The sequence below is a fragment of the Prionailurus viverrinus genome, chromosome E3 (assembly GCF_022837055.1).
Source record: "Prionailurus viverrinus isolate Anna chromosome E3, UM_Priviv_1.0, whole genome shotgun sequence".
In the NCBI taxonomy this organism is placed as follows: Eukaryota; Metazoa; Chordata; class Mammalia; order Carnivora; family Felidae; genus Prionailurus; species Prionailurus viverrinus.
In genome coordinates, this window is record NC_062576.1 from 29,486,249 (window position 1) to 29,511,523 (window position 25,275).

Consider the following 25,275-nt stretch of genomic DNA (forward strand, 5'->3'; position numbering starts at 1 on the left):
TGTACAAGTATTACCCCAGCCGGAGCCACTCCAAGGACACAGCTACGGAGACCATCTGGAAGTATACGTGACTGAACCCTGTTCTGGCCTCTATAAAAACTTTTAATATTTTGGCAAGCAGGTACAGAGGTCTACTCCTCTTGCAGCCACCTATACATTTTCTTGTTTATTACACCTGCCACCTACCCATCAAGAACGGTCCCTTTCTTGTCTCTCCGTGTATGGAGGGCCAGTTTCAAATTTCACCCCGGGGAAGCTCTCAAGATCTCGAACCAACATATCCCCATTTTACAGATGAGTTAACTGACACACAGAGAGGTTCAACAATTTCCCAGCGTGTCAAAGTAACAAAGTGTTAGAGCTGGTTTGGAGCCATTTAACCTGATTTCAAAACTCTCCTTCTTTGCTACTAAACTATACACATCTTCCACCTGAAAACAATAATTAAAATAGGGTGCCTGGGTAGCTCAGTCGGTTAAGCCTCCTACTCTTGATTTCAGGGCAGGTCATGATCTCCTGGTTCGTGAGACTGAGCCCCACATCGGGCTCTGGGCTGAGCGTGGAGCCTGCTTGGAACTCTCTCTCTCTCCCTCTCTCTGCCCCTCCCCTGCTCGTACTCTCTCTGTGTCTCAAAATAAATAAATAAACATTATTAAACAAGTTAAAGATAGCAGTTAATACCACCTACACTGAAAATGACAGGTTCTGCAATCCTTTCTTCCTTTTTCCAACGCAGGGCTTGAACTCATAACCCCAAGATGGAGAGTCGCATGCTCTACCAACTGAGCCAGCCAGGCACCCCAAGCTCAGCTCCTTTTTATTTTTTAATGTTTATTCATTTTTGAGAGAGAGAGAGAGAGAGAGAGAGACAGAGTGCAAGCGGGGGAGGGGCTGAGACAGAAAGAGGGAGACATAGAATCCAAAGCAGGCTCCAGGCTCTGAGCTGTCAGCACAGAGCCCAGTGCAGCGCTCGAACTCACAAACTGCAGGATCGTGACCTGAGTGGGAGTCGGACGCTTAACCGACTGAGCCACCCAAGTGCCCAAAGCTTAGCTTCTTTTTAACGGGCCCTTGTTTCCCCACCAGCATTTCATGCATTACAACTTACGTTGGCTTGGCAATATTTATTCCACAGAATCAATAGCACTAATTTTCACACTTCATTAATAAATAAATGGAGGTCGCAGATGTTATAGTTATGAATCCATAGATCCCAGGGAAGTTGAGAGGGAGTTAAAAAAAAAAAAAAAAGCTACTTGGATCAAAAAAGGCCAGGGTACAGACAAGAGTTCAGAGATCAAAACTCTTTAAAGGTAACGATCCCAGATTTAAGAATCAAAATGGGGACCCTGGATCAGTGTCTTAAGAAGATTTCAAGTTTGGATAGGTAGGGCGGGAGGAAGCAGATTTGGGGATCCAGGGAAAAGGAGATGAGATACTGTGGTTTGTATGTGAATAGGAAGCAAACGTCAGAGTCTTTGATGGCTTGGAACACAGGAGATAAGAAAGCCTTTCTGCCCAGCTGTTAACAGTTTGCAGCCTAAGATTCAGAAGGATAAAAATTTCAGGAGATAACATGCTATCACTTGGGGATTCAGTGCAATTTTTCTGTACATTTGAAAACTGTCCCAGTAAAACAGTGAGAAAATAAAAAGCTGTAAGAGAATTATTAGGCAACTGACCGACACGGCAGTTTGAGTTCAGAGTGCTGCTGTGTGGAGTTCCTTGCAAAGAATGAAAGCAGGAGCTTTCTACAGATGCAGTAATAAAATAATAGGAGGAATCAACATGTATTGAGCACTTACCTTGAGCTCTACATACATCTTCTTGAGTATTCACAGTTCAGCTATAAAGGAGGTATTATTATCATCTCCATTGCAGAGAACAGAGGCAGAGTAAGGCTTAGTAAGGCTGCCTAAACTCACATAGCCAAGCAGGGGCAAAGCCAGCATTCAAACACAGGGCTTATTTGAATACAGCTTCTACTCTGCAAGGACCCAGCATTCTTTCAAGGCCACTGAGAGCTCCAGAGACCAACAGGGTGCCACATATTCGTAAAATCACCGTATATGTTCTGGGACTCTCTCAACAGATGTAGAAATCTTCCCGAAACTGGGAAAGCAATAAACCCTCATGTGAAAAGCAGAAAGGGGCTCTGGGGTCTGACAAAGCTGGGTTCAGATCCTGGCTCTGAAGTCTAAATGTCACAGCACCTCGCAAGCCCCAGTTTTTCCGTCTATGGAAGGGAAGTTATAATAGTCACCTCAGGAGGCTGTTGGGGGATTGAATGAGACGGTGCCTTTAAAGTTCTTGCATGGCAATCTATCAATAAAAGGCAGCCATTGTGGGAATTATCCTGAGCTTGTAGGAAGCAGAGACCCTCAGCCTTGGTGTCATGCCAAGGCACCAAAGCCAAAAGGTTTTCAAAGCCCGAAACAGGAGGAAAGACCCAGATTTTAAAAGGAGCAAGAAAAGGAAAGAGGTTGGGACACTATGGGTTCCAGGTGCAGCAAGACATTTGACTGTGATTTCAACTTGAACCCTTGAGAACCAAAATACAGTTGAGCCATTCTAGGAAGATTTTCTGAATTTGTAATGACAGGTATGGAGAAAGGCGCGCGCGCGCGCGCGCACACACACACACACACACACGATCTTCTACCCAGTCAAAAAAAAAAAAAAAAAAAAAAAAGAGCACATTCACAATACTTTGGTCCAACACAGCTGAGCATGGTTACCCAGAGCCAAAGCAGGAAGCTGAGGGTCCTTGAGAAGGGTGAGAAGCCCTTCCCTGCCCGGCAGGAGGCACCATGCTGGGCAAGCAAGGCAAGGGCAGGGGCACCGGGAAGAGCCCCGGGTTTGCAGGGAGGGTTGGTGACCCTGGAGCCCTTGCGGCTGCCTGTATACTTTGAACGCAGGAGTTTCAACCACTGCGTCCTATTAATTAAAAACAAAACACCCTTCGCTTGTTTGTAGACGTTGTTGACACCAAAACACCGTGGGGAGACTCAGCAAATAATATCGGCCCGTTTCAGAAGCGCCTTCTAGGATTGTACCCACACCAAAGACTGAATGAGTCAAGGGGGAAAGGGGAAGGGTGTGCACAGGGTTAACCTTCCCCTAACCCTTTCCCTCCCACCCGCGACCCAGGACAAGGCGGGGGAATAAACGCTGGGAATTTCAGCTGTGCCCTGAACCTCGCGCCGGGGGGAGAAACACGGCAGAAACCCAGCGGACACTCCCCCCTCTCCAGGGACGTGGGCGCTTTCCAGGTTGGTCCAACGGCTACCAGCGTCCTGGCGCATCCTGGGCGGGGAACCGACTCTCCTCTCTCGGCTGCGGATAAGACCCTACTTTCCAAGACCAGCTGCGAGCTAACGGATCCGGGACTACCGAGTCCACCCCAGGCTCCCGGCTTGCTGCCTCGCGATTTCCCGAGCCTCCCGGTGAAGCCCCAGCCGGAGGGTCCCCCTTTTGTTCGCGGGAGAGCGCGTCGCTGCGCCGCGCTGCGCATCCCACCGCCCCCCGCCCCCCGCGCCGAAAGCCCCGCTGCGGGGGCGCTCCCCTTGGTCCGCTCCCTGCCCTCCCCGCGCTCCCGCGACCCCCAGCGCCGGCGCACGGCTCCCCAACTGTGCCCCCCTTCCAGCCGAGTACTCACTTCTCCCCAGTCCCTCCGCGGTCCACGCCGTCTGCTCCACCGCCCCATAGCGCCTCAGAGGCTTCTCGGTTTCCAGATGGGTGGACAAAGATTGCTTTAACTCCATCGCTGATCCCCGCGGGCAGGTCGACGGGTCCCCCTTTACTCCATCCCCGCCGCGGGCTGCAGGGAGGGAGGCGGCTCCAGCCAGCAGCGTTTTAAGGGGCCGGGCGCTCGTGACGCTGCTCCATCTCTTCCGCCGCCAGGGCCGGGGAGCGCGGACTGGTACCCAGAAGGCGGAGGGATGCAGGCCGCATGCGCAATGGGGACGGGAGGGGGGGCTTGGGGGCTGGGTAGGGAGAAAAGGGGGCAGATGATAACTCTAAGAAGAACAACACAAACAACAACTAAAATAGAACCAACTCAAAGGAAGTAAAAACAAGGCCGCTGCCTAAGCTGGAGCCGGTGGTGATGCCTGGCCTGGGCACCGTGCGCAGCTTGTGATCTGTCGTCGGGCTGCTGGATTTTGAGTGGGATTTGTGAGCGCGTCTCTAGCTGTGGGCGATGGATCCATCTTTGTGGGGAGTGTGCAGAATCCTGAGCGTGGACCTGAGCGCATTTTTGTGAGAATCTCTTGTGATTCGCTTCTGCGTAGTATAACTTGAATATGAAATGGAACAGTCTTGTTATGAGGGTGCCTGTGTGGACACGGTATGTGTTTGCATGAACTTGAGAGAGGCACGAACGTATTTTGGACACAGTTATAACAAAGCTGTTTGGAACAGGGGTCTTTACTTTCCAGAAACTCGGGGGGGGGGGGTAATCTTACTAGCAAAGCATGGCGGTATTAAAAGTACAAAGTAAAATGACCAGCTAGATTGATAAAAATTAATAACAGTTATTGAACGATGGCTAGGCGGTAAACACTTCCTAACAACTGTGTGAAAAAAGATGCTATTTTGTTGGCCTTGTTTTACAGAGGATGAAACTGAGTTGCAAAAAGATCATTTGCCCCAAGTCCCACACTTACCAAGTAGCCTGGTCAGCAATTGAATCCAGACTCAGTTTCTTTATTATACTGGCTCCTTAGATTGGTATGTTTTTTTTGTATGGTAGGAGTTGGAAAAGGCGCTATAGGATATAAGGTATTTGTTGTTTGGTGTTGCTTTTAAGATGTCATACGGGGCAACTTTTGGTATCCCCATGGTTTGTGGAAGTGTAGAATGGCCCAGATGTTTAAGAAAATTATTTGGCCACCTGTAATAAGTGTCCTTAAAAAGTTACTATCAGGGGCGCCCGGGTGGCTCAGTCAGTTAAGCGTCCAACTTCGGCTCAGGTCATGATCTCACAGTCCGTGAGTTCGAGCCCCGTGTGGGGCTCTGTGCTGACAGCTCAGAGCCTGGAGCCTGCTTCCGGTTTTGTGTCTCCCTCTCCCTCTGACCCTCCCCCCGTTCATGCTCTGTCTCTGTCTCAAAAATAAATAAACATTAAAAAAAAAAGTTACTATCAATAACAAACTTCTAAATAGCCCATGAAAGAAAACGGAAATAACAATGAGAATCATAAAATATTTAGAGCTGAACAACCATGAGAGTACCACATATCAAAACTTGTAAGTTTCTTTTTTTTTTAATTTTTTTTTTCAACATTTATTTATTTTTGGGACAGAGAGAGACAGAGCATGAACGGGGGAGGGGCAGAGAGAGAGGGGGACACAGAATCGGAAACAGGCTCCAGGCTCTGAGCCATCAGCCCAGAGCCCGACGCGGGGCTCGAACTCACGGACCGCGAGATCGTGACCTGGCTGAAGTCGGACGCTTAACCGACTGCGCCACCCAGGCGCCCCAAAACTTGTAAGTTTTGATAGAAGTAATGTATGGCCCTAAAAACATGCATTAAAAAATGTAAGACTAAAAATAAGTGGGTTAGGGGTGCCTTGGGTGGTTTAGTTGGTTAAGTGTCTGATTCTTGGTTTCAGCTCAGGTCATGATCTCACAGTTCATGAGTTCGAGCCCCATGTTGGGCTCTGTGCTGACAGCAAAGAGCCTGCTTGGGATTTTCTCTCTCCCTCTCTCTCTGCCCCTCCCCTGCTTGCTCTCTGTCCCTCTCTCTAAATAAATAAACTTAAAAAAATAAAATTAAATTAAGTGGGTTAGGATGAATGGATAAACAAAACATGGCCTATGCATACGGTGGAATACTATTCAGCCCTAAAAAAAGGAAGGATGAACCTTGAGGACATTATGCTAAGTGAAGTAAGCCAGTCACAAAAAGACAGGTACTGTGTGATTCCACTCACATGGCATATTTACAGCGGTCAACAATCATTGAGGAAAGAAAGTAGAATGGTGGCTGGGGAGGAAACAATAGAGAGTTATTGTTTAATGGGCATAGATTTGCAGTTTTACAAGATGGAAAGAATTTTAGGGATGGAGGGTGGTGATGGCTGCACAAAAATTTAATGAATTTTTTTAAAAATTTTTTTAACGTTTATTTATTTTTGAGACAGAGAGAGAGCATGACAGAGAGAGGGGCAGAGAGGGAGGGAAACACAGAATCTGAAACAGGCTCCAGGCTCTGAGCCATCAGCACAGAGCCCGACGCGGGGCTGGAACTCGCAGACCGCGAGATCGTGACCTGAGCTGAAGTCTGACGCTTAACCGACTGAGCCACCCAGGCGCCCCGTAAAATTTAATGAATTTAATACCACTGACTTACACACTTAAAAATGGTTAAAATGGTTTTTAAAAAGCGGATTAAGTGTTCAACTGAAAATACTTTAATAAAAAAGAACAGATAAAACCTGTGAAGAAGAAAAAAGAAAGTAATAATCATAATAGCACAAATTAAAGAAACAGAAAACCAAGAAGCAGTAGGGAAGATCTGCAAAACCAAAGCTAATTCCTCGGGTTGGGGGAGGGGAATGGAATACTGATAAAGAAGTCAAACCTCTCAAGACTCACCAGAATAGGCACCCATGAGTAACATTAGGAATGAAAAAGGACACATAATGCAAATACAGGAAGGTTTTTTTTAACTGGTTGAAATAGATAACTTTCCTTTTTTTTAATTTTTTTTAATGTTTATTTATTATTGAGAGACAGAGAGAGACCGAGCGTGAGCAGGGGAGGGGCAGAGAGAGAGGGAGACACAGAATCCGAAGCAGGATCCAGGCTCTGAGCTGTCAGCACAGAGCCCGATGTGGGGCTCGAACTCACAAACCACGAGATCGTTACCTGAAGTCCGACACTTTACTGACTGAGCCACCCAGGTGCCCCAAAATAGATAACTTTAAGTAGCAAACTACTAAAATGTATTTAAGAAATAAAAAACGAGTTAATAGTCATTAGAAAAACTGAATTCTTAATAAAAAAATTTATTTTTCTCCTCAGTCCCAAAAAGGCATCGGGCCCAAACAGTTCTGTAGGTGAACTTAAATAAAACAACAGATAGTTAGTCCTTATTTCATAAAAATTGTTTCAGAGCTCATTTAATGAGGACAATATATGACCTTGATATCAAAACTAGATTAAAATGGCACAGTAAAAGAATTCTAGGGGTGCCTGGGTGGCTCAGTCGGTTAGACGTCTGACTTTGCCTTGGGTCATGATCTCACAGTCCATAGGTTTGAGCTCCATATCAGGCTCAGTGCTGACAGCTCAAAGCCTGGAGCCTGCTTCAGATTCTGTGTGTGTCTCTCTCTCTGCCCCTCCCCCACTCACACTCTGTCTCTGTCTCTCTCTCAAAAATAAATAAATGTTAAAAAATTGTTTTAAAGAATTCTAGAGTGAGCTCACCTATAAACACAGGTACAAAACCTCTAAATATCAAAATACATCATGAACATTCCCAAGATGTAGTAATGACCCAATATCAGAAAATATATTGATATAATATACCATATTAACAGATTAAAAGAAAAAACTGATTACCTTAATGGATACAGAAAAAGCATTTGAAAAATTAGTAATCATATCTATCTTTTTTTCCCCTTACAATTAAGAATAGAAGATCATTTCCTTAACCTTCTAGAGAGTAAGTATCAAAAGCCAACAGCAAACATCACACTTACTGTTGAACCTCTGTGTCTGATCATTAAGGTCAGGAACAAAGCAAGGATGCTTACCACCCCCACTCTGGGAGATCCCAGCCAAGTTAGGCAGGAAAAATAAATGAATCATTAGAATTGAAACACAAGAAACAAAAGTTTCTTCTTCAGATACTATAATTGCCTCTCTAAAAATGCAAACAGGTCTACATATAAGCTATTAAAATTAATAAGACCAAGTTTTTGGAAACAAGATAAACATACATAAAGAGTAATATTTCTGAATATTATTAATCAAAGTTAAATATATAACATAATACCAAAAAAAAACCCCACAAACCTTTAAGGAGAAAACTATTATTTTGTGTCAACTGGGACAATTAATGAATGAATGAATTTTATGTTGCATTATTCAGCAACAGAAAAAAGTGAAGAGATAGATATGTGATGTTCAAGGGTGCAAAAGAATCAGTCTCATGAAGATGGCAATTCTCTTCAGTTGCAATTGTATTTGAAATCTCAGAAGGAAGTAGGACTTTAAAATCAACTTGGCAAGCTGACCCTAAAATTACATGGAAGAACCAAGGGCAATGGGGAGCCTGTGTGGCTTAGTCAGAGAGCATTCAACTCTTGATCTTGGCTTGGGTCATGATCCCAGGGTTGTGGGATTGAGCCCCGCATCAGGCTCCATGCTAAGCTTCCTCCTCTGTCCCTCCCCCATTCATGTGCACTCTCTCTTTCTTAAATAAAAAAATAACAATAATAAAATAAAATAAATCTAAGCGCTAGGAATAGGCAAGACAAGGGTGAGGAAAATGAACAGGCAGGAAGAATATAGCTAGCATATGCCAAAAATCGAGAGCCCCCAAATAGACCCACATGTGTTTGGAAAGCTGGTCTTATGACAGAGGAGGTATTCCAAATCAGTATAGAAAGGATAGGCCATTTCCTAAGTGGTAGTGAGATAATGGAAAACTAAAATAAAAATGTCGCCCTTGTACTTTCTATCATATATACACACAAACTCCAGGTCAGTTAAACACCTGAATGAGAAAAAGCAAAATGTTTAAAATGAGTAAGTCATATAGAAGAATGTCTTTATTCCCTTGCAGTGGAAAGATATGTTCATTAAGACCCTGAAACACAAACCTTCAAGAAAACTATTAAGTTTGACTCTATTAATTTTTTTTATTGAGGTGAAATTCACATAAGCTGAAGTTAACCATTTTAAAGTGAATAATTCAGTAGTATTGTCCTTGCACAGGGTTGTACCATCACCCCCTCTATCTAGTTCCCAGACATTTCATTACCTTTTAAGGAGACCCCCGTGCCCATTAAGTAGTTATCCCATATTTCCCTTCCCTCCAGTTCCTGGCAATCACCAATCCTTTCTTTCTCTGTGAATTTACCTGTTCGGGACATTTCGTATGAATGGAATCGTATGCTCTGACTTTCTGTGTCCGTCTTCCTTCGCTTAGCATGCTGTTTTCAAGATGCATCCATGTAGCATGTATCAGTAATTCACTCCTTTTAATGGCCAAGTAGTCTTCCATTGTACAAATGCCCCACATTTTGTTTATACATTAATGGACATATGGGTTGTTTCCACCTTTTGGCTATGGTGAATGGTGCTGCTATGAACATTTGCATGCAAATATCTATTCAAGTACCTATTTTAAGTGCTGAAGAGTGGAATTGCAGGGTTATATGGGAATTGTGCTCAATCTACGTCCAGCTTTTCGAGAAATAGTTCAACTGTTTCCCACAGTGGCTAAACCATTTTACATTCCCTCCAGCAGTGTACGAGGGATCTAATTTCACCACATCCTCACTAACACTTATTATATCTATATATATATACACTTATATATAATATGTATATATTGTATACAATATACGTATGTATACATATATACTGTGTGTGATTATAGCCACAGCAATGGAAAAGAACAACTACTACCGAAAAAAAAAGTAATGACTTTTAGAGACATAAGATTAAACAAAAGAAACCAGATACAGAATAGTACATGCTGACTGATTCCATTCATATGAAGTTCAAAAACAGATAAAACTTATCTATAGTGATAAGTGTTAGAATAGTTGTTACTTTTAGGAAGGGGAACTTGTTGGAATGCTAGAAATGTATTGAAATGATTAATGACATACTGGGATGTGTGTGTGTGTGTGTGTGTGTGTGTGTGTGTGTGTGTGTATGGATGGATATACATATATATGTGTAGAGATATAGATAATCATTGAGAAAGCCACTTAAGATATATTTACTTTACTATACAGGAATTATATCTCAGTATTAAAAACCAAGTAAATAAAAGTGTGTATAACTGGTAAATAAAAGATGGTCAGATGGTTCAGGGATCTTTGTCATATTATTCTCTTTATGTTTCTGTGTTAAACCAAAATAAAATTGAATGTCATAATTTAAAAGGAGGAGGAGGGGCGCCTGGGTGGCGCAGTCGGTTAAGCGTCCGACTTCAGCCAGGTCACGATCTTGCCATCTGTGAGTTCGACCCCCGCGTCAGGCTCTGGGCTGATGGCTCAGAGCCTGGAGCCTGTTTCCGATTCTGTGTCTCCCTCTCTCTCTGCCCCTCCCCCGTTCATGCTCTGTCTCTCTCTGTCCCAAAAATAAATAAACGTTGAAAAAAAAAAATTTTTAAAGGAGGAGGAGGAGGAGGAGGAGGAGGAAGAGGAGGAAGGAGAAAAGAAAAAACAGCCAGACATCTTGGATCCAATAATTCAACTCCTAAGAATCTACCCTGAGAAATATTTGATATACTAAAAAAATACTTACACACAAGGTATTTCTTACAGTTTTTGTAAACTGTGGGGAAAGGCTAACATCCTACAAAAGGAAAACGACTAAATCAATTCTTATTTAAAATTACAAAAGAATTTGAACTGTCATGGGGAAATATCATAACACAATGATAATTAAAACGTTAGAGGAAGAGTGGGATGCACATTGTAATGAATGGTATGGGCTGCTGTTCTCTATCTTTTGGTTAAGGTCAAGTGTACCCTGTGATCTCAATCATATAAAGTATTTTATAGAATGATAATAGTAGAAATTAAGTGAAAAATAATCTGATCCCAATTTTGTTATCTGTTCACATCTATACACACATATGTACACATATAGAATAAAAGATAACATTAAAATGACACATACCAAAGTATTGAGAGTGACTACCTTTGATGGTCAAAATAATAAATAACATTTTGTTTGAATTCTCCAGTATTCCTACAAGGTATATGTGTTACTTTTATAATCAGGAAAAGACCAATAATGTTTTTAATGCTAAAAAAATAAAAATATTAGGAGTAAATACACAAGTATATTTATAAACATTTTATATACTTTATATATTAATATACTAATATTGTGTATTTACAACCACAATAATAGTGGTTATTTCTAAGAGTTGAGAGTTGGGGAAAATCTTTTTTTTAAGGTTGAAATTATTTTTATTTTTTATTTTTTTAATTTACATCCAAGTTAGTTAGCATTTAGTGCAATGATGATTTCAGGAGTAGATTCCTTAGTGCCCCTTACACATTTAGCCCATCCCCCCTCCCACAACCCCTCCAGTAAGCCTCAGTTTGTTCTCCATATTTAAGAGTCTCTTACGTTTTTGTCCCCCTCCCTGTTTTTATATTATTTTTGCTTCCCTTCCCTTATGTTCAACTGTTTTGTATCTTAAAGTCCTCATATTAGTGAAGTCATATGATATTGGTCTTTCTCTGACTGACTAATTTCGCTTCACGTAATACCCTCTAGTTCAATCCGCATAGTTGCAAATGGCAAGATTTCATTCTTTTTGATTGCCGAGTAATAGTCCATTGTATATAGATACCACATCTTCTTTATCCATTCATCCATCGGTGGACATTTGGGCTCTTTCCATACTTTGGCTATTGTTAATAGTGCTGCTGTAAACATTGGGGTGCATGTGCCCCTTGGAAACAGCATGGCTGTATCCTTTGGATAAATACCTAGTAGTGCAACTGCTGGGTCGTAGGGTAGTTTTATTTTTAATTTTTTGACAAACCTCCACACTGTTTTCCAGAGTGGTAGCACCAGTTTGCATTCCCACCAGCAGTGCCAAAGAGATCCTCTTTCTCCGCATCCTCCCCAACATCTGTCGTTGCCTGAGTTGTTAATGTTAACCATTCTGACAGGTGTGAGGTGGTATCTCATTGTGGTTTTGATTTGTACTTCCCGGATGATGAGTGATGTGGAGCATTTTTTCATGTGTCGATTGGCCATCTGGATGTCTTCCTTGGAGAAGTGTCTATTCATGTCTTTTGCCCATTTCTTCACTGGATTATTAGTTTTTTGGGTGTTGAGTTTGACAATTTCTTTATAGATTTTGGATACTAACTCTTTAACTGATATGTTGTTTGCAAATATCTTCTCCCATTCCATCGGTTGCCTTTTAGTCTTGCTGATTGTTTCCTTTGCTGTGCAGAAGGTTTTGATTTTGATGAGGTCCCAGTAGTTCATTTCTGCTTTTGTTTTCCTTGCCTCGGGAGACGTGTTGAGTAAGGAGTTGCTGTGGCCAAGATCAAAGAGGTTTTTGCCTGCTTTCTCCTCGAGCATTTTGATGGCTTCCTGTCTTACATTGAGGTCTTTCCTCCATTTTGAGTTGATTTTTGTGTCTGGTGTAAGAAAGTGGTCCAGGTTCATTTATATGCATGTCGCTGTCCAGTTTTACCAGCTCCATTTGCTGAAGAGACTGTCTTTATTCCATTGAATATTCTTTCTTCTTTTGTCAAAGAAGAGTCGGCCATACGTTTGTGGGTCCATTTCTGGGTTTTCTATTCTGTTCCATTGATCTGAGTGTCTGTTCTTGTGCCAGTACCATTCTGTTTTGATGAAGACAGCTTTGTAATACAGCTTGAAGTCTGGCATTGTGATGCCTCCTGCTTTGTTTTTCTTTTCCAAGATTGCTTTGGCTATTCGGGGGTCTTTCCTGATTCCATAAAATTTTAGGATTGTTTGTTCTAGCTCTGTGAAGAATGCTGGTGTTATTTTGATAGGGAGTGCATTGAATATGTACATTGCTTTGGGTAGTATTGACATTTTAACAATATTTGTTCTTCCTATCCAGGAGCATGGAATCTTTTTCCATTTTTTTGTGTCTTCAATTTCTTTCATAAGCATTCTATAGTTCTCAGTGTATAGATTTTTCACCTCTTTGGTTAGATTTATTCCTAGGTATTTTGTGGGTTTTGGTGCAATTGTAAATGGGATCAATTCCTTGATTTCTCTTTCTGTTGCTTCATTCTTGGTGTGTAGGAATGCAACCGACTTCTGTGCATTGATTTTATATCCTTCCACTTTGCTGAATTCATGCATCCGTTCTAGCAGTTTTTTGGTGGAATCTTTTAGGTTTCTCATGGAGAGTAGCATGTCATCTGTGAAGAGTGAAAGTATGACCTCTTCCTGGACGATTTGGATGCCTTTTATTTCTTTGTGTTGTCTGATTGCTGAGGCTAAGACTTCCAATACTATGTTGAATAACTGGTGAGAGTGGACATCCCTGTGTTGTTCCTTACCTTAGGGGGAAAGCTCTCATTGAGGTTGATATTAGCATTGGGACTTTTGTATATGGCTTTTATGATCTTGAGGTATAATCCTTCTATACCTACTTTCTTAAAAGTTTTTATCAAGAAAGGATGCTTGCTGTATTTTGTCGAATGCTTTCTCTCCATCTATTGAGAAGATCGTGTGGGTCTTGTCCTTTCTTTTATTGATGTGATAAATCACATTGATTGTTTTGTGGATATTAAACCAGCCCTGCATCCCAGGTATAAATCCCACTTTGTTGTGGTGAATAATTTTTTTCATGTATTGTTGGATCCGGTTGGCTAATATCTTGTTGAGGATTTTTGCATCCATGTTCATCACGGAAATTGGTCTGTAGTTCTCCTTTTTCATGGAGTCTTTGTCTGGATTTGGACTCAAGGTAATGCTGGCTTCATAGAAAGAGTTTGGAAGTTTTCCTTCCATTTCTCTTTTTTGATACAGCTTCAAGAGAATAGGTATTAACTCTTCCTTAAATGTTTGGTATAATTCCCCTGGAAAGCCATCTGGCCCCAGAATCTTGTTTTTTTGGAAATTTTTTATTACTAATTCAATTTCTTTTTTTTTTTTAATATTTATTTATTTTTGAGAGAAAGAGACAGAACGTGAGTAGGGGAGGGGCAGACAGAAAGGGAGACACAGAATCCGAAGCAGGCTCCAGGCTCTGAGCTGTCAGCACAGAGCTCAACGTGGGGCTCAAACCAGCGAACCATGAGTCATGACCTGAACCAAAGTCAGACACTCAACCAACTGAGCCACCCAGGCACCCCAACTAATTCAATTTCTTTTCTGCTCAAATTTTTTATTTCTTCCTGTTTCAGTTTTGGTAGTGTATGTTTCTAGGAAGTTGTCCATTTCTTCCAGATTGCCCATTTTATTGGCATATAATTGCTTATAATATTGTCTTACTATTGTTTGTATTTCTGCTGTGTTGGTTGTGATCTCTCCTCTTTCCTTCTTGATTTTATTTATTTGGGTCCTTTCCTTTTTCTTTTTGATCAAGCTAGTGGTTTATCAATTTTGTTAATTCTTGCAAAGAACCAGCATCTGTTTTCATTGATCTGTTCTACCGTTTTTTGTTTTTGTTTTTGTTTTTTTTTTTTTTTGGTTTGACGGCATTGATTTCTGCTCTAATCTTTATTATTTCCTGTCTCCTGCTGGTTTCAGGTTTCATTTGCTGTTCTTTTTCCAGCTCTTTAAGGTGTAGGGTTAGGTTGTGTATCTGAGGCCTTTCTTCCTTCTTTAGGAAGGCCTGGATTGCTATATACTTTCCTCTTATGACCGCCTTTGCTGCGTCCCAGAGGTTTTGGGTTGTGGTGTTATCATTTTCATCAACTTCCATATACTTTTTTAATTTCCTCTTTAACTTCTTGGTAGCCCATTCATTCTGTAGTAGGATGTTCTTCAGTCTCCAAGTATTTGTTATCTTGCCAGTTTTTTTCTTGTGATTGATTTCAAGTTTCATAGTGTTGGAGTCTAAAATATGCACAGTATGATCTCGACCTTTTTGTATTTGCTGAGGGCTGATTTGTGTCCCAGTATGTGATCTATTCTGGAGAACGTTCCATGTGCACTGGAGAAGAATATGTATTCCGCTGCTGTAGAATGAAATGTTCTGAATATATCTGTTAATTCCATCTGGTCTAGTGTGTCATTCAAAGCCATTGTTTCCTTGTTGATTTTCTGTTTAGATGATCTGTCCATTGTTGTAGGTGGGGTGTTGAAGTCCCCTACCATTATGTTATTATTATCAATGAGTTTCTTTATGTTTGTGATTAACTGATTTGTATATTTGGGTTCTCTCACATTTGGAGCATTAATGTTTACAATTGTTAGGTCTTCTTGGTGGACCGACCCCTTAATTATGAAGTAATGTCCTTCTTCGTCTCTTGTTACAGTCTGTATTTTAAAGTCTAGATTGTCTGATATAAGTGTGGCTGCTCTGGCTTTCTTTTGTCAAACATTAGCATGATAGATGGTTCTCCATCCCCTTACTTTCAATCTGAAGGTGTCTTTAGGTCTAAAGTGGGTCTCTTGTAAACAGCATATAGATAGATCTTATTTTCTTATCCATTCTGTTACCCTATGTCTTTTGATTGAAGCATTTAGTCCATTGACATTTAGAATGAGTACTGAAAGAGATGAATTTATTGCTATGTTGTTTCTTGTAGAGTTGGAGTTTCTGGTGGTGTTCTCTGGTCCTTCCTAGTCTTTGTTACTTTTGGTCTTTTTTTCCCCAACTTTTCTCCCCTTATAGAGTCCCCCCCCCCTATAATTTCTTGCAGGGCTGATTTAGTGGTCTAGAGCCCCTTTAACTTTTGTTTCTTTGGGAAAGTTTTGATCTCTCCTTCTATTTTGAATGACAGCCTTGCTGGATAAAGAATTCTTGGCTGCATATTTACCTGATTCAGCACATTGAATATATTCTCACACTTCTTTCTGTCCTGCCAATTTTCTGTGGCTAGGTCTGCTGCAAACCTGATCTTTGTTCCCTTGTAGGTTAAGGACTTTTGTTCCCTTGCTGCTTTCAGGAGTCTTTCCTTGCCTGAGTATTTTGTGAATTTGACTATGATATGCCTTGTTGATGGTCAGTTTTTGTTGAATCTAATGGGAGTCCTCTGTGCTTCCTGGATTTTGATGTCTGTGTCTTTCCCCAGGTTAGGAATGTTTTCTGCTGTGACTTGTTCACATAACCCTTCTACCCCTTTTTCTCTCTCTTCCTCTTCTGGGACCCCTATGATTCTGATGTTGTTCCTTTTTAATGAGTCACTGATTTCTCTAATTCTTAAATCATGCTCTTTTGCCTTAGTCTCCCTCTGTTTTTCTGCTTCATTATTCCCCAGAAGTTTGTCCTCTATATCACTGATTCGCCGCTCTGCCTCATCTATCTTTGCCGCTGCAGCATCCATTTGAGATTGCAGCTCAGTTATAGAATTTATTTCATCCTGGCTAGCTTTTGCTTCTTTCATCTCTGCAGAAAGGGATTCTAATATATTTTCAACCCCAGCTAGTATTCTTATTATCGTGATTCTAAATTGTGGTTCATACATCTTGCTTGTATCTGTGTTGATTAAATCCCTGGCTATCATTTCTTCCTGCTCTTTATTTTGGGATGGATTCCTTCATTTCGTCATTTTTAAGGAAGAAAAGAAATTAATAAGGTAAAAAAAATTAAAATGAAAAACAACACACACACACACACACATACACACACACACAAATGAAATAGATGATGCTAGATCCTAAGTGTGTTTTGGTCTGGTTGTTTAAAGGAGCTTGATAGATTAGAGAAAAAAGGGGGGGGGGTGGGTGGGAAGGAAAACGTTTGACAATTTGAAAAAATGAACACAATGAAATGGAATAAAATGAAATGGAAGTAAAATAAAATTCAAAAAATTTACAAAAAAGTAAAAAATATAGTAGAAAAAATTAAAGAAAAACATTTTTAATATAAATTGAAAAAGAAAAATAAATTTTTTGTCTTTCTGTATTCAAGAAAAGGAAGTGAAAAAGAAAAAAAAAAAGAAAACTGAATAGATGGACCAGCGAACAGACTGAAATACGATTGAAATCACTTCGTTTTCCCCTAGAAGTCAAACTATGAAACACTTTATAGTTTGTAAACTAAGCAGGCGGAGAGACTTGTGTTCCTGAAGAGCGAGGTTGGCCCAGTTGGGCTGGGCTTAGGGTAATGACTTCGTTCTCCACTAGATGGCGCTGCTCAGCTCACTGGAGGGGATTGTTGCGGCGCTTGCATGTGTGTATGCGCATGCGCGGGAGCGGTAAAAATGGCGTCACCCAGCTGCCCAGTGTCTAGTATCAAAACTCTGTGCTCTCCCCAGCCAGCAATCGCGCACCCATCCTTTGTCTCCAGCTTCCTCTGTTCCCGCTTCTACGCCGTCCGTGACCAAGCCATCAGGTTGCCAGGCGCCACCTCCCTCCTGAGTTTTATCTCCGACGCGGCTGTGTTTCCCGACCCCTCCCTTAGGAGGGACTGTGGCTCGGACCCGCTCAGATCCTCTCTGGGAGGATCTCCCTGAGCAATGGCCGGTGGCGGCCACAGCCAGGAACGTTCGCGGGACCGCTGCTGCTGCTGAAGCCCAGAGACCGTGGCTGGGCGCCAGCCCGCCCCAGAGAAAGTTCCCGCGATCGCGTAGCAGTGGCGTTTCAGGGATCATGGACAATCACAACACGCATCTGGGCCGAGGCTTCGCCCTTAACGACCTTGTTTCACCACCAGCGAATGTGGTTGTTCTCTGGGGTCTGCTGGGACCGGGTGGCCACATAGCCTCGACCAGATGTCCTCCCAGCAGGGAAACCGCCTCTCCCCGTGTGACCCGAGGATAACCAGACTTCACTCTGCTCCTGGGGATCCGCCCTTCCCACCGGAGCCCCTCCAGGTAAGGAGCTGCGGAGTTTCAGACTCTGCGGTCCCCTGTTTCTAGAGTCTTAATGGAATTTCAACCCTCTCCTTTCTCCTTTCTCCCTTTTAGTTCAGTCCTTGTGGCTGTTTCTGCTTTTCCACTTTCTCTCCAGCTGCTTTGGGGGGGGGGGGCGGGGGGTCCTTTTCCCGAACTCTCTCCTGTCTCCATCCTCTCTCTGCAGGCAATAACAGCTCCCTGCCCTCAGCGGCTTCTCCCTCCCCCAGTTCACCTCTCCGCGCTGCATACCTGCTGAGTTCTGTGGTTCAGGTTGTGCAGATTGTCGTGTTAATCCTGAAATCAGTTTTCTAGGTGTGCAGGATGGTTTAGTGTTGATCCGGCTGTATTTCATGGACACGTATTTCAAAAACTTCCATGCTGTTTCACCATCTTCGCTCCCCCCCGAAATCTTTTCCTTCTTAATTCTCTGAATTCTCCAGTCATCTATACTGGGCACATGCTGTTTCATCTGTGAAAGATGGATGAATTCTGATTCTAAAAACGCATGAGTAATACAATTCTGTAATCCTCGAGGACAAAACCAGCCCTCACAGCCGTGCCCAGAACCCTGTCTGTTTGCATTAGTCTAGGGTGATAATGCTTCAAGTTCAGTAACTGGTTGAAGTAACCATCTGCGTGGAATTATTAAATGGCTCTTCCAGCCCTGGCTTCTCATCCTGGCTCAGTGCTCGCCCTTCAGGGAATGCCAGATTCAGTAGGGATGCTGGATGATTACAAAGAGCCAGGACAGCCGCGGGGCCCAACGCCACACACTTTCGTAACTGTCATCTGGGTTGATTGAAAGGGAAAATAATGCAATATCGTTTTGGTAATTTGATGCTTTAGCCAGCGTGTTAACAATTTGCAAATGTGAATGACACTGAGTTTATCAGAACAGCACAGTTTTCAAAAACACAGGCTTTGAAATTTGGAGGATCTGAGTTCAGGCCCCCATGCCGCCACCTGCCAGCTGTGTTACCCTGTGGGACATATCACTTAGTTTCTCTAAGCTTCCCTTTTTTACCTCTAAACCTCCAATGACACTGCCTACCCCAGAGGGCTGCCATGGTGACAAAATGTGACGACGCATGAGAGTACATCGGGGGGCCTCAACATGAGTGGTTGCCATCATCATCGTTGTTGTTTTTATTGTTATTACTACTACTTCTACATTGTGTTGGATGACCTTTTGAGTTCTCACCTTTTTGGGCATTCACCCAATGAAGTCTCCAAAACAAAACATTGACTTATTTTTTTTTTCAACGTTTTTATTTATTTTTGGGACAGAGAGAGACAGAGCATGAACGGGGGAGGGGCAGAGAGAGAGGGAGACACAGAATCGGAAACAGGCTCCAGGCTCTGAGCCATCAGCCCAGAGCCTGACGCGGGGCTCGAACTCACGGACCACGAGATCATGACCTGGCTGAAGTCGGACGCTTAACTGACTGCGCCACCCAGGCGCCCCACAAAACATTGACTTATTAAATGACAGTGGGCAGAGAGGCTGGAACCCTCACACGTTGCCGGTGGAAGTGGACAATGACACAGCCACTTTGGGAGGCAGCCTGGCAGTTTCTCAAAAGGGTAAACACAGTTACTGTAGGACCCAGCAATTCCTATCCTGGCGATGCATCCATGAGAAATGAAAAAATATGACCCCAGGAAAATGTGTGCACAAATGTTCACAGCAGCAGCCTCCATGAGAGCCAGAAAGGTGGAAACAACGTAAATGTCCATCAACAGACGAATGGGCGAACAAAATGTGGCGATATTCTTAGAGTGAAATAGCATTTAGTAATTTTGGAAGTACCGATAGATGCCACAACATGGATAAATCTCAAAAGATGCCAGTCCTCATAGACCACATGTGTGTTGTATGATTCCATTCGTATGCCATGCCTGGGCTGTAGATCTATACAGAAAGCACATCCATAGAAAGTCTGAAGAGAAAGGAAGCAGGTAGTGGTTGCCTCGGGCTGGGGGTGGAGGGAGGTGGGGTTCCAAAGCACAACAATACACTTTCATCATGCAGGGCTGGGGTTACCATAGACCGTCTCCCATCCAAACTGGTTGTGTTGTTGGGTTTGTTCTGTTTGTAAAGCTCGTGATCGATGTCTGAGGAGGGCATAGCATTCGTAAAGCAAATCTGGTTGTGTTTGTTTGGCGTCTACAGTAAATACAGATGGGGCACAATAGAGTGAATTGTCAGTAGAACCCCTCCTGGCTTAGGGAGAAGTGACTATGGAATTAAGAATGTAAGTATGAGTCTGGGCTTTAAGGTTTCATCTCTGTAACGATGAAGGAACATATCATTGGTTCCAACACACACCAGCACACAACAGACACTACCAACATTCCAGTGTGCACGTACATCCAGGTTTATAGTCCTAGCTGCACCCCTTGCTGGGTCATGACCTCAGCCAAGTCACTTCTCTCCATGCTGCTGACATAGCTCCAAGATCCCTGATGGTCTATTCATTGCCATATCCAATAGCACCGTTTCTGTCGTCATCCTACTCAGTCTCTTAAAAAAAAAAAAAAATGCAACCTTGTGAGCCAGACCCTACTCTCAACTCCCGCTCCACCTGGCTTCCAAGATTGCTCTCTCCTGGTCCTCCTGGTTCCAGCCCCCGCTGTTCCATCTCCCTCACGAGCTCCTTCTCCATTGCTCACCCCCTTCGGTAATGGTTCCCCAGTGCTTAGCCTCTGCCATCTCTTCTCTTCACATTCTTCACCCCTTCCTAGGTAAAACTATCCTTTTTTTTTGTGGCCTCACCATCAGTGGCCTCCAAGCTCCATCTCCGGCCCCTGTTCCTCCAGTGTGCTCCCTCTACCCCACCTCTTGGAAATTCCCAGAAGTTTGGGAGAAATTGATAAGAGGGAAATGGATTTGAAGAGAAAATAGAGTTAAAGAGAGTTTCAGAAGGCACACTGTGTCTGTTCTTCAAGGAGGCTTAGGAGAGAGAAAAGAAGCTGTGGAAATATGTGCCCAACCCCTCAGACCTGAAATCCTGCATCTGTTAGAGAGCAGGGACTGTTGCTTCTGCATGAAATGCTCGAGGAGATGGGATCACCTGTTTTGGCCCACACTGGGACGTGATACTCTTATGGAAGGCACCAAGTCTAGTGCCTGGGTAGGGTACGGAGGGAGTCAGAAAAATCCCAGGGTGTGTGGGGACTTTCCCTGTGCTATGGTGCTTTTTGTTTTTTTAAAGCTGACATTCATTGAGCGGTTACTACATACTGGGCACTTTACAAGACCTACCCGTCTTCACGCTATATTCTGAATATCCTGAGATGGGGGCTTTTCGTTCAGAGAGGCCCTCACTAATAAGTAAGTAAACCACTTACTAACAAGTGCAGGACCTGTACACAGTCTCAGCCAGCCAGTCTCAGAGGCCAAACACTTACCCACAGTTCATACCACCTCTCAAAGCTTTCCTTCCTTCTCAAGGAATCACCATGGCAATGGCAGGAAAAGGGGTGTATAACCTCAGTCTGAACATGTTCACAATCAGACTCCTTAGATCTCTCTCCCAAACCTGCTCGACCTGAATTAGAAATCTCACATGCTTCCTCAGTACCTTATTCTTAAATATTCCACAGTCTCCCCCACACATAGTCGGTCACCAAATGCTACTGATGCTACCTTAGGAATCTCTCCCAAATCCAACAGTGCCCCCCCATTCCCACTGCCTTGCTTTAGGTCAGTTCTGCATTATCTTTGACTTAGACTATTGCAAAAATCATCTTCTCTGTTTTCCCCCCACTAGAGACCATTCTCCACACTGCTTCTAAAATTATCTTGAAACCGGGGCGCCTGGGTGGCGCAGTCGGTTAAGCGTCCGACTTCAGCCAGGTCACGATCTCGCGGTCCGTGGGTTCGAGCCCCGCGTCGGGCTCTGGGCTGATGGCTCAGAGCCTGGAGCCTGTTTCCGATTCTGTGTCTCCCTCTCTCTCTGCCCCTCCCCTGTTCATGCTCTGTCTCTCTCTGTCCCAAAAATAAATAAACGTTGAAAAAAAATTAAAAAAAAAATAAATAAAATTATCTTGAAACATACACACATCCAATGCCACTCATGTGGTTAAAAACCTCCATTGGATTCCCGCTGCCTGTAGAATAATTTACATAACCAGTCTTCCTTGGTTTTAAGGAAATCAGGTTATCCCCAGCTTCTTGAGATTATCAAGAAAACTGTGAGGAAAATCTCACAGTTAAAACTTGGTAGACATCTTTTATTTCCTTAGGATGAATTCCTAACAGTATAACTGCTGAGTCAGAGGATATGTGTATTGTGAAAAGCATCTGATGCCTTGTATTAAACCATCCTCCAGAAATGTCATGCCAAGTTATATTCACCAGAAGCCTGTACTGCAGCTTACTACAATTCACATGTTTACAGGAGTATATCCGTGGAGTAGAAATGTGCTCTGTGCACTTTCAAATCATCAGAGCTGGAGTATCAAATGCACAGAGTAGATACTCAGTACACGTTTGTTGAATGAATGAGTGAACAGAGTAAATGGAAGAAAAGTCCACTAAATGCTCCCTGATTTGTGTATAGCTTTCATAAGCATATCATAACCCAACTGCTCTGGGCTGTGTCTTCATTCGCCTCTTTCACGTGGAATCGTTCAGAAGCATCCCTTTGTACACGGGGCTGATATTTTTGGATGCTCCACCATCCTGCTCCATCCAAGGAGTGAAATCCTTGCGTCCTATCCACACGGACTATGTAGGTACAGGTTCAATTCTACTCTCTTCAAATTTCCATCATCACCTAGGCGGGTTAGTACTCTTTGCAAAAGGGTTGACATAAACGAGGTAGCAAACTTAGTAGAGGTGCTGAAAGTTCACAGATCTGTGTTCCCAGATGCATATATACAACTCTGTTGGACAGCTCCACTAGAATAAATGTCCCAGAAGCACTCAAATCCCTTCTCTTCAAAACCAGCCACAGCTGATGACATTTTTGTTCCAGCCAGTCGTGCAAGCCAGAAAAATGTGTATTTTGACCTACAAATCTTGCTGATATTAGCCTGAATGCATCTATATTAATTAACCTATAGTTTATCCCTTCCTCTCTGTTTCTACTATCATTGAACTAATTTGGGCTCCAGTGATCTCTTCCCTGGATGCGATAGACATTTAGCATTTACCCTTTTAACAAATGTTTGTTAGCACACATTCTGTGCCAAAGAATGCACTAGATTCCAGGGTTCAGCCATGATGAAGTGTTGTTCAGTAGTTGGCAGAAACTGTGGGCTGATGCAGGTGGCCAATGCATAATATATCACCTTCTTGGAGATTCATGATGAATATTAGCATCTTAGAAGCTCTGAGAACTGTTGAGTTTTGTGTAACCCTGTGTTTCCCACACTTCTCTGAACAAAGAACCCTCTTGTCAGATAAGAGCTATGAAGTTCTTAAAACCAGATCTCAAAAAGCACATACTGGGAAATCCTCATGAGAAGGAACATAAAGGTTTCAACCAAGAGCTTATTATATTTATTTCCCTGGGAATGCCCTAGTTTGCTAGTCCTGTCTATAAACAAGCTGCTTCTGCGAATATGTGGTTTCCCTGTTTTATGAAACAAATACGTATGTAACTGGCCATCTGCAAAGAGTGCTGTGGTAGAGGTAAGCAACAAATGCCAAGAAGCACTGGTTTAGATGAAGAAGGTGACAGATGAGGCTTCCTGGAGGAGGTGACATTTGAGCTAAGTTTTGAGGTGTGAATAGGAGTTCATCAGGTGAAGAGTGAAAGATTTCCAGGCAGCTGGAACAGCAAGTGTAAAAACACAGATGTGTGGGTCTAATGAGTTTGGGGAGGTCCAAACAAAAGTGGCCACTCTTGGTGCACCCGGGTGGCTCAGTCGGTCAAGCATCCGACTTCGGCTCAGGTCATGATCTCGTGGTTCGTGAGTTTGAGCCCCACGTTAGGCTCTGTACTGACAGCTGGGAGCCTGGAGCCTGCTTCGGATTCTGTGTCTCCTTCTCTCTCTGCCCCTCCGCTGCTCACGCTCTGTCTCTTTCTCTCTCTCTCTGTCTCTCAAAAAATAAAAAATAAACATTAAACATTAAAAAAAATTTTTTTTAGGTAGCTCCTATTTTGAGAGCTTGCTGTATGCCAGGCTCTGAGCTCTGGGTTCTGTGCACACTACAAGCCTATGAGATAGCTTTTCTTATCCACCCACATGCATGCCTTTTTTCCCCTTCTTTTTTTTTTAAAGTTTATTTATTTAGAGAGAGACAGAGACAGCATGAGTGGGGGAGGGGCCAAGAGAGAGGGAGAAGAGAGAGAATCCCAAGCAGGCTCTGCACCGTCAGCACAGAGCTCGACACGGGGCTCAAACTCACCAAACTGAGATCATGACCTGAGCCGAAACCAAGAGTCGGACACTTAGCCCATTGAGCCACCCAGGCACCTCTCCCCTCCTTTTTAACAGATGAAGACACAGCCTCAGTGAGATTAAGTGAGGTTCCCAAAGTCACATAGGTGGTGCCAGATATTGAACCCAAGTCTTTGTGCCCCTAAGGCCCATGTGCTCAACCACTGAGCTATCCTGCAACTGAGCTGCTGTATGCGTACAAGTCCAGGGCCAGCACGGGCAGAAAAGAGCCACATTTGCTTCCCAGGTCAAAGGAACTTGGAGATTATCCAGAAGGCCACAAGGAACCATTGAAGGAACGATTGATTTTTAGCAGGGAAGAGACATAGTCAGTACTTCTGAAATATCCTATGATGTTACAGGGGAGAATGGGTTGGAGGAGCGGAAGTGACATAAATCAGAGGCAGGGGCATCAGTTGGGAAGCTCTAGTGGTAAGATACAAAAGTGCTTCTCAAAGTTTAATGTGCTCAAGTGGACATTCTGATCCAGATGGTCTTGGATGAGTTTCTGAGGTGTGAGATGTTGCCACGTGATGTTGAGCAGCAAGGCTCTACGTGAGAAAGGTCGGGGGCTTGAAATGAACAATGGCACTGAGATCCAGTGGAGGGGATGGACCCAAGTGACGTGAAAGGGACAGGACTTGTTGACCAAGTTAGCACGGGGTAGCCACTGTCAGCTGGCATAGCTCTTATGAATGGCAAAGAAGGAATGTTTGAATTAATCTAGGCGGCTCTGCTTGTAAGTGACAGCTTTCCTCTCAGTTCCCTGTATTGTTGTCAAGGACCCATGGAGATATTGGGACCCTCGGGTTAGGATTCTCTAGCAATGTATATTTTTCAGAAGCATAAGATAAAATAGAAAACATTTATTCGGCGTATGTCATGAGCTAGTCACTCCATGCATGCATCTGAACACGTTATACCTCCTTCTGGACTATCTCCATGCCTACCTCACACACACACACACACGTACACGGGAGTTGATCATTCCTTCCTTTGTGTCGCTGCTGTACTTTGCATCTACCTTTTACACTACATTAAAACTGCAGGAAGTACAGTCCTAGAAAAGGTGAGGATTTGGGAGTCATCAGAACTTTGGTTCAAGTCACAGTTCTGGCGTGTATCAGCTTAGTGATGAAGACAAATACTCTCGTTCTCTCAGCTCTGAAAA

At 43.1% G+C, this 25,275-nt stretch overlaps 2 protein-coding genes across 3 annotated transcripts in view; one reads left to right on the forward strand and one right to left on the reverse strand.

Moving 5' to 3' along the window:
- BMERB1 (bMERB domain containing 1) overlaps positions 1-3,856 on the reverse strand; it is a 119,978-nt gene extending 116,122 nt beyond the window's left edge. Inside the window, exon 1 of the mRNA XM_047837931.1 lies at positions 3,659-3,856. Within this exon, the coding sequence (XP_047693887.1) occupies positions 3,659-3,764 (106 nt within the window). The 5' untranslated portion in view covers positions 3,765-3,856. The remainder of the gene's footprint in view (positions 1-3,658) is intronic.
- Positions 3,857-17,092: 13,236 nt separating this feature from the next.
- PDXDC1 (pyridoxal dependent decarboxylase domain containing 1) overlaps positions 17,093-25,275 on the forward strand; it is a 107,554-nt gene continuing 99,371 nt past the window's right edge. For both annotated transcript variants that reach the window (XM_047838700.1, XM_047838701.1), the window contains exon 1: positions 17,093-17,690. In XM_047838700.1, the coding sequence (XP_047694656.1) occupies positions 17,589-17,690 (102 nt within the window). In that variant the 5' untranslated portion in view covers positions 17,093-17,588. The remainder of the gene's footprint in view (positions 17,691-25,275) is intronic.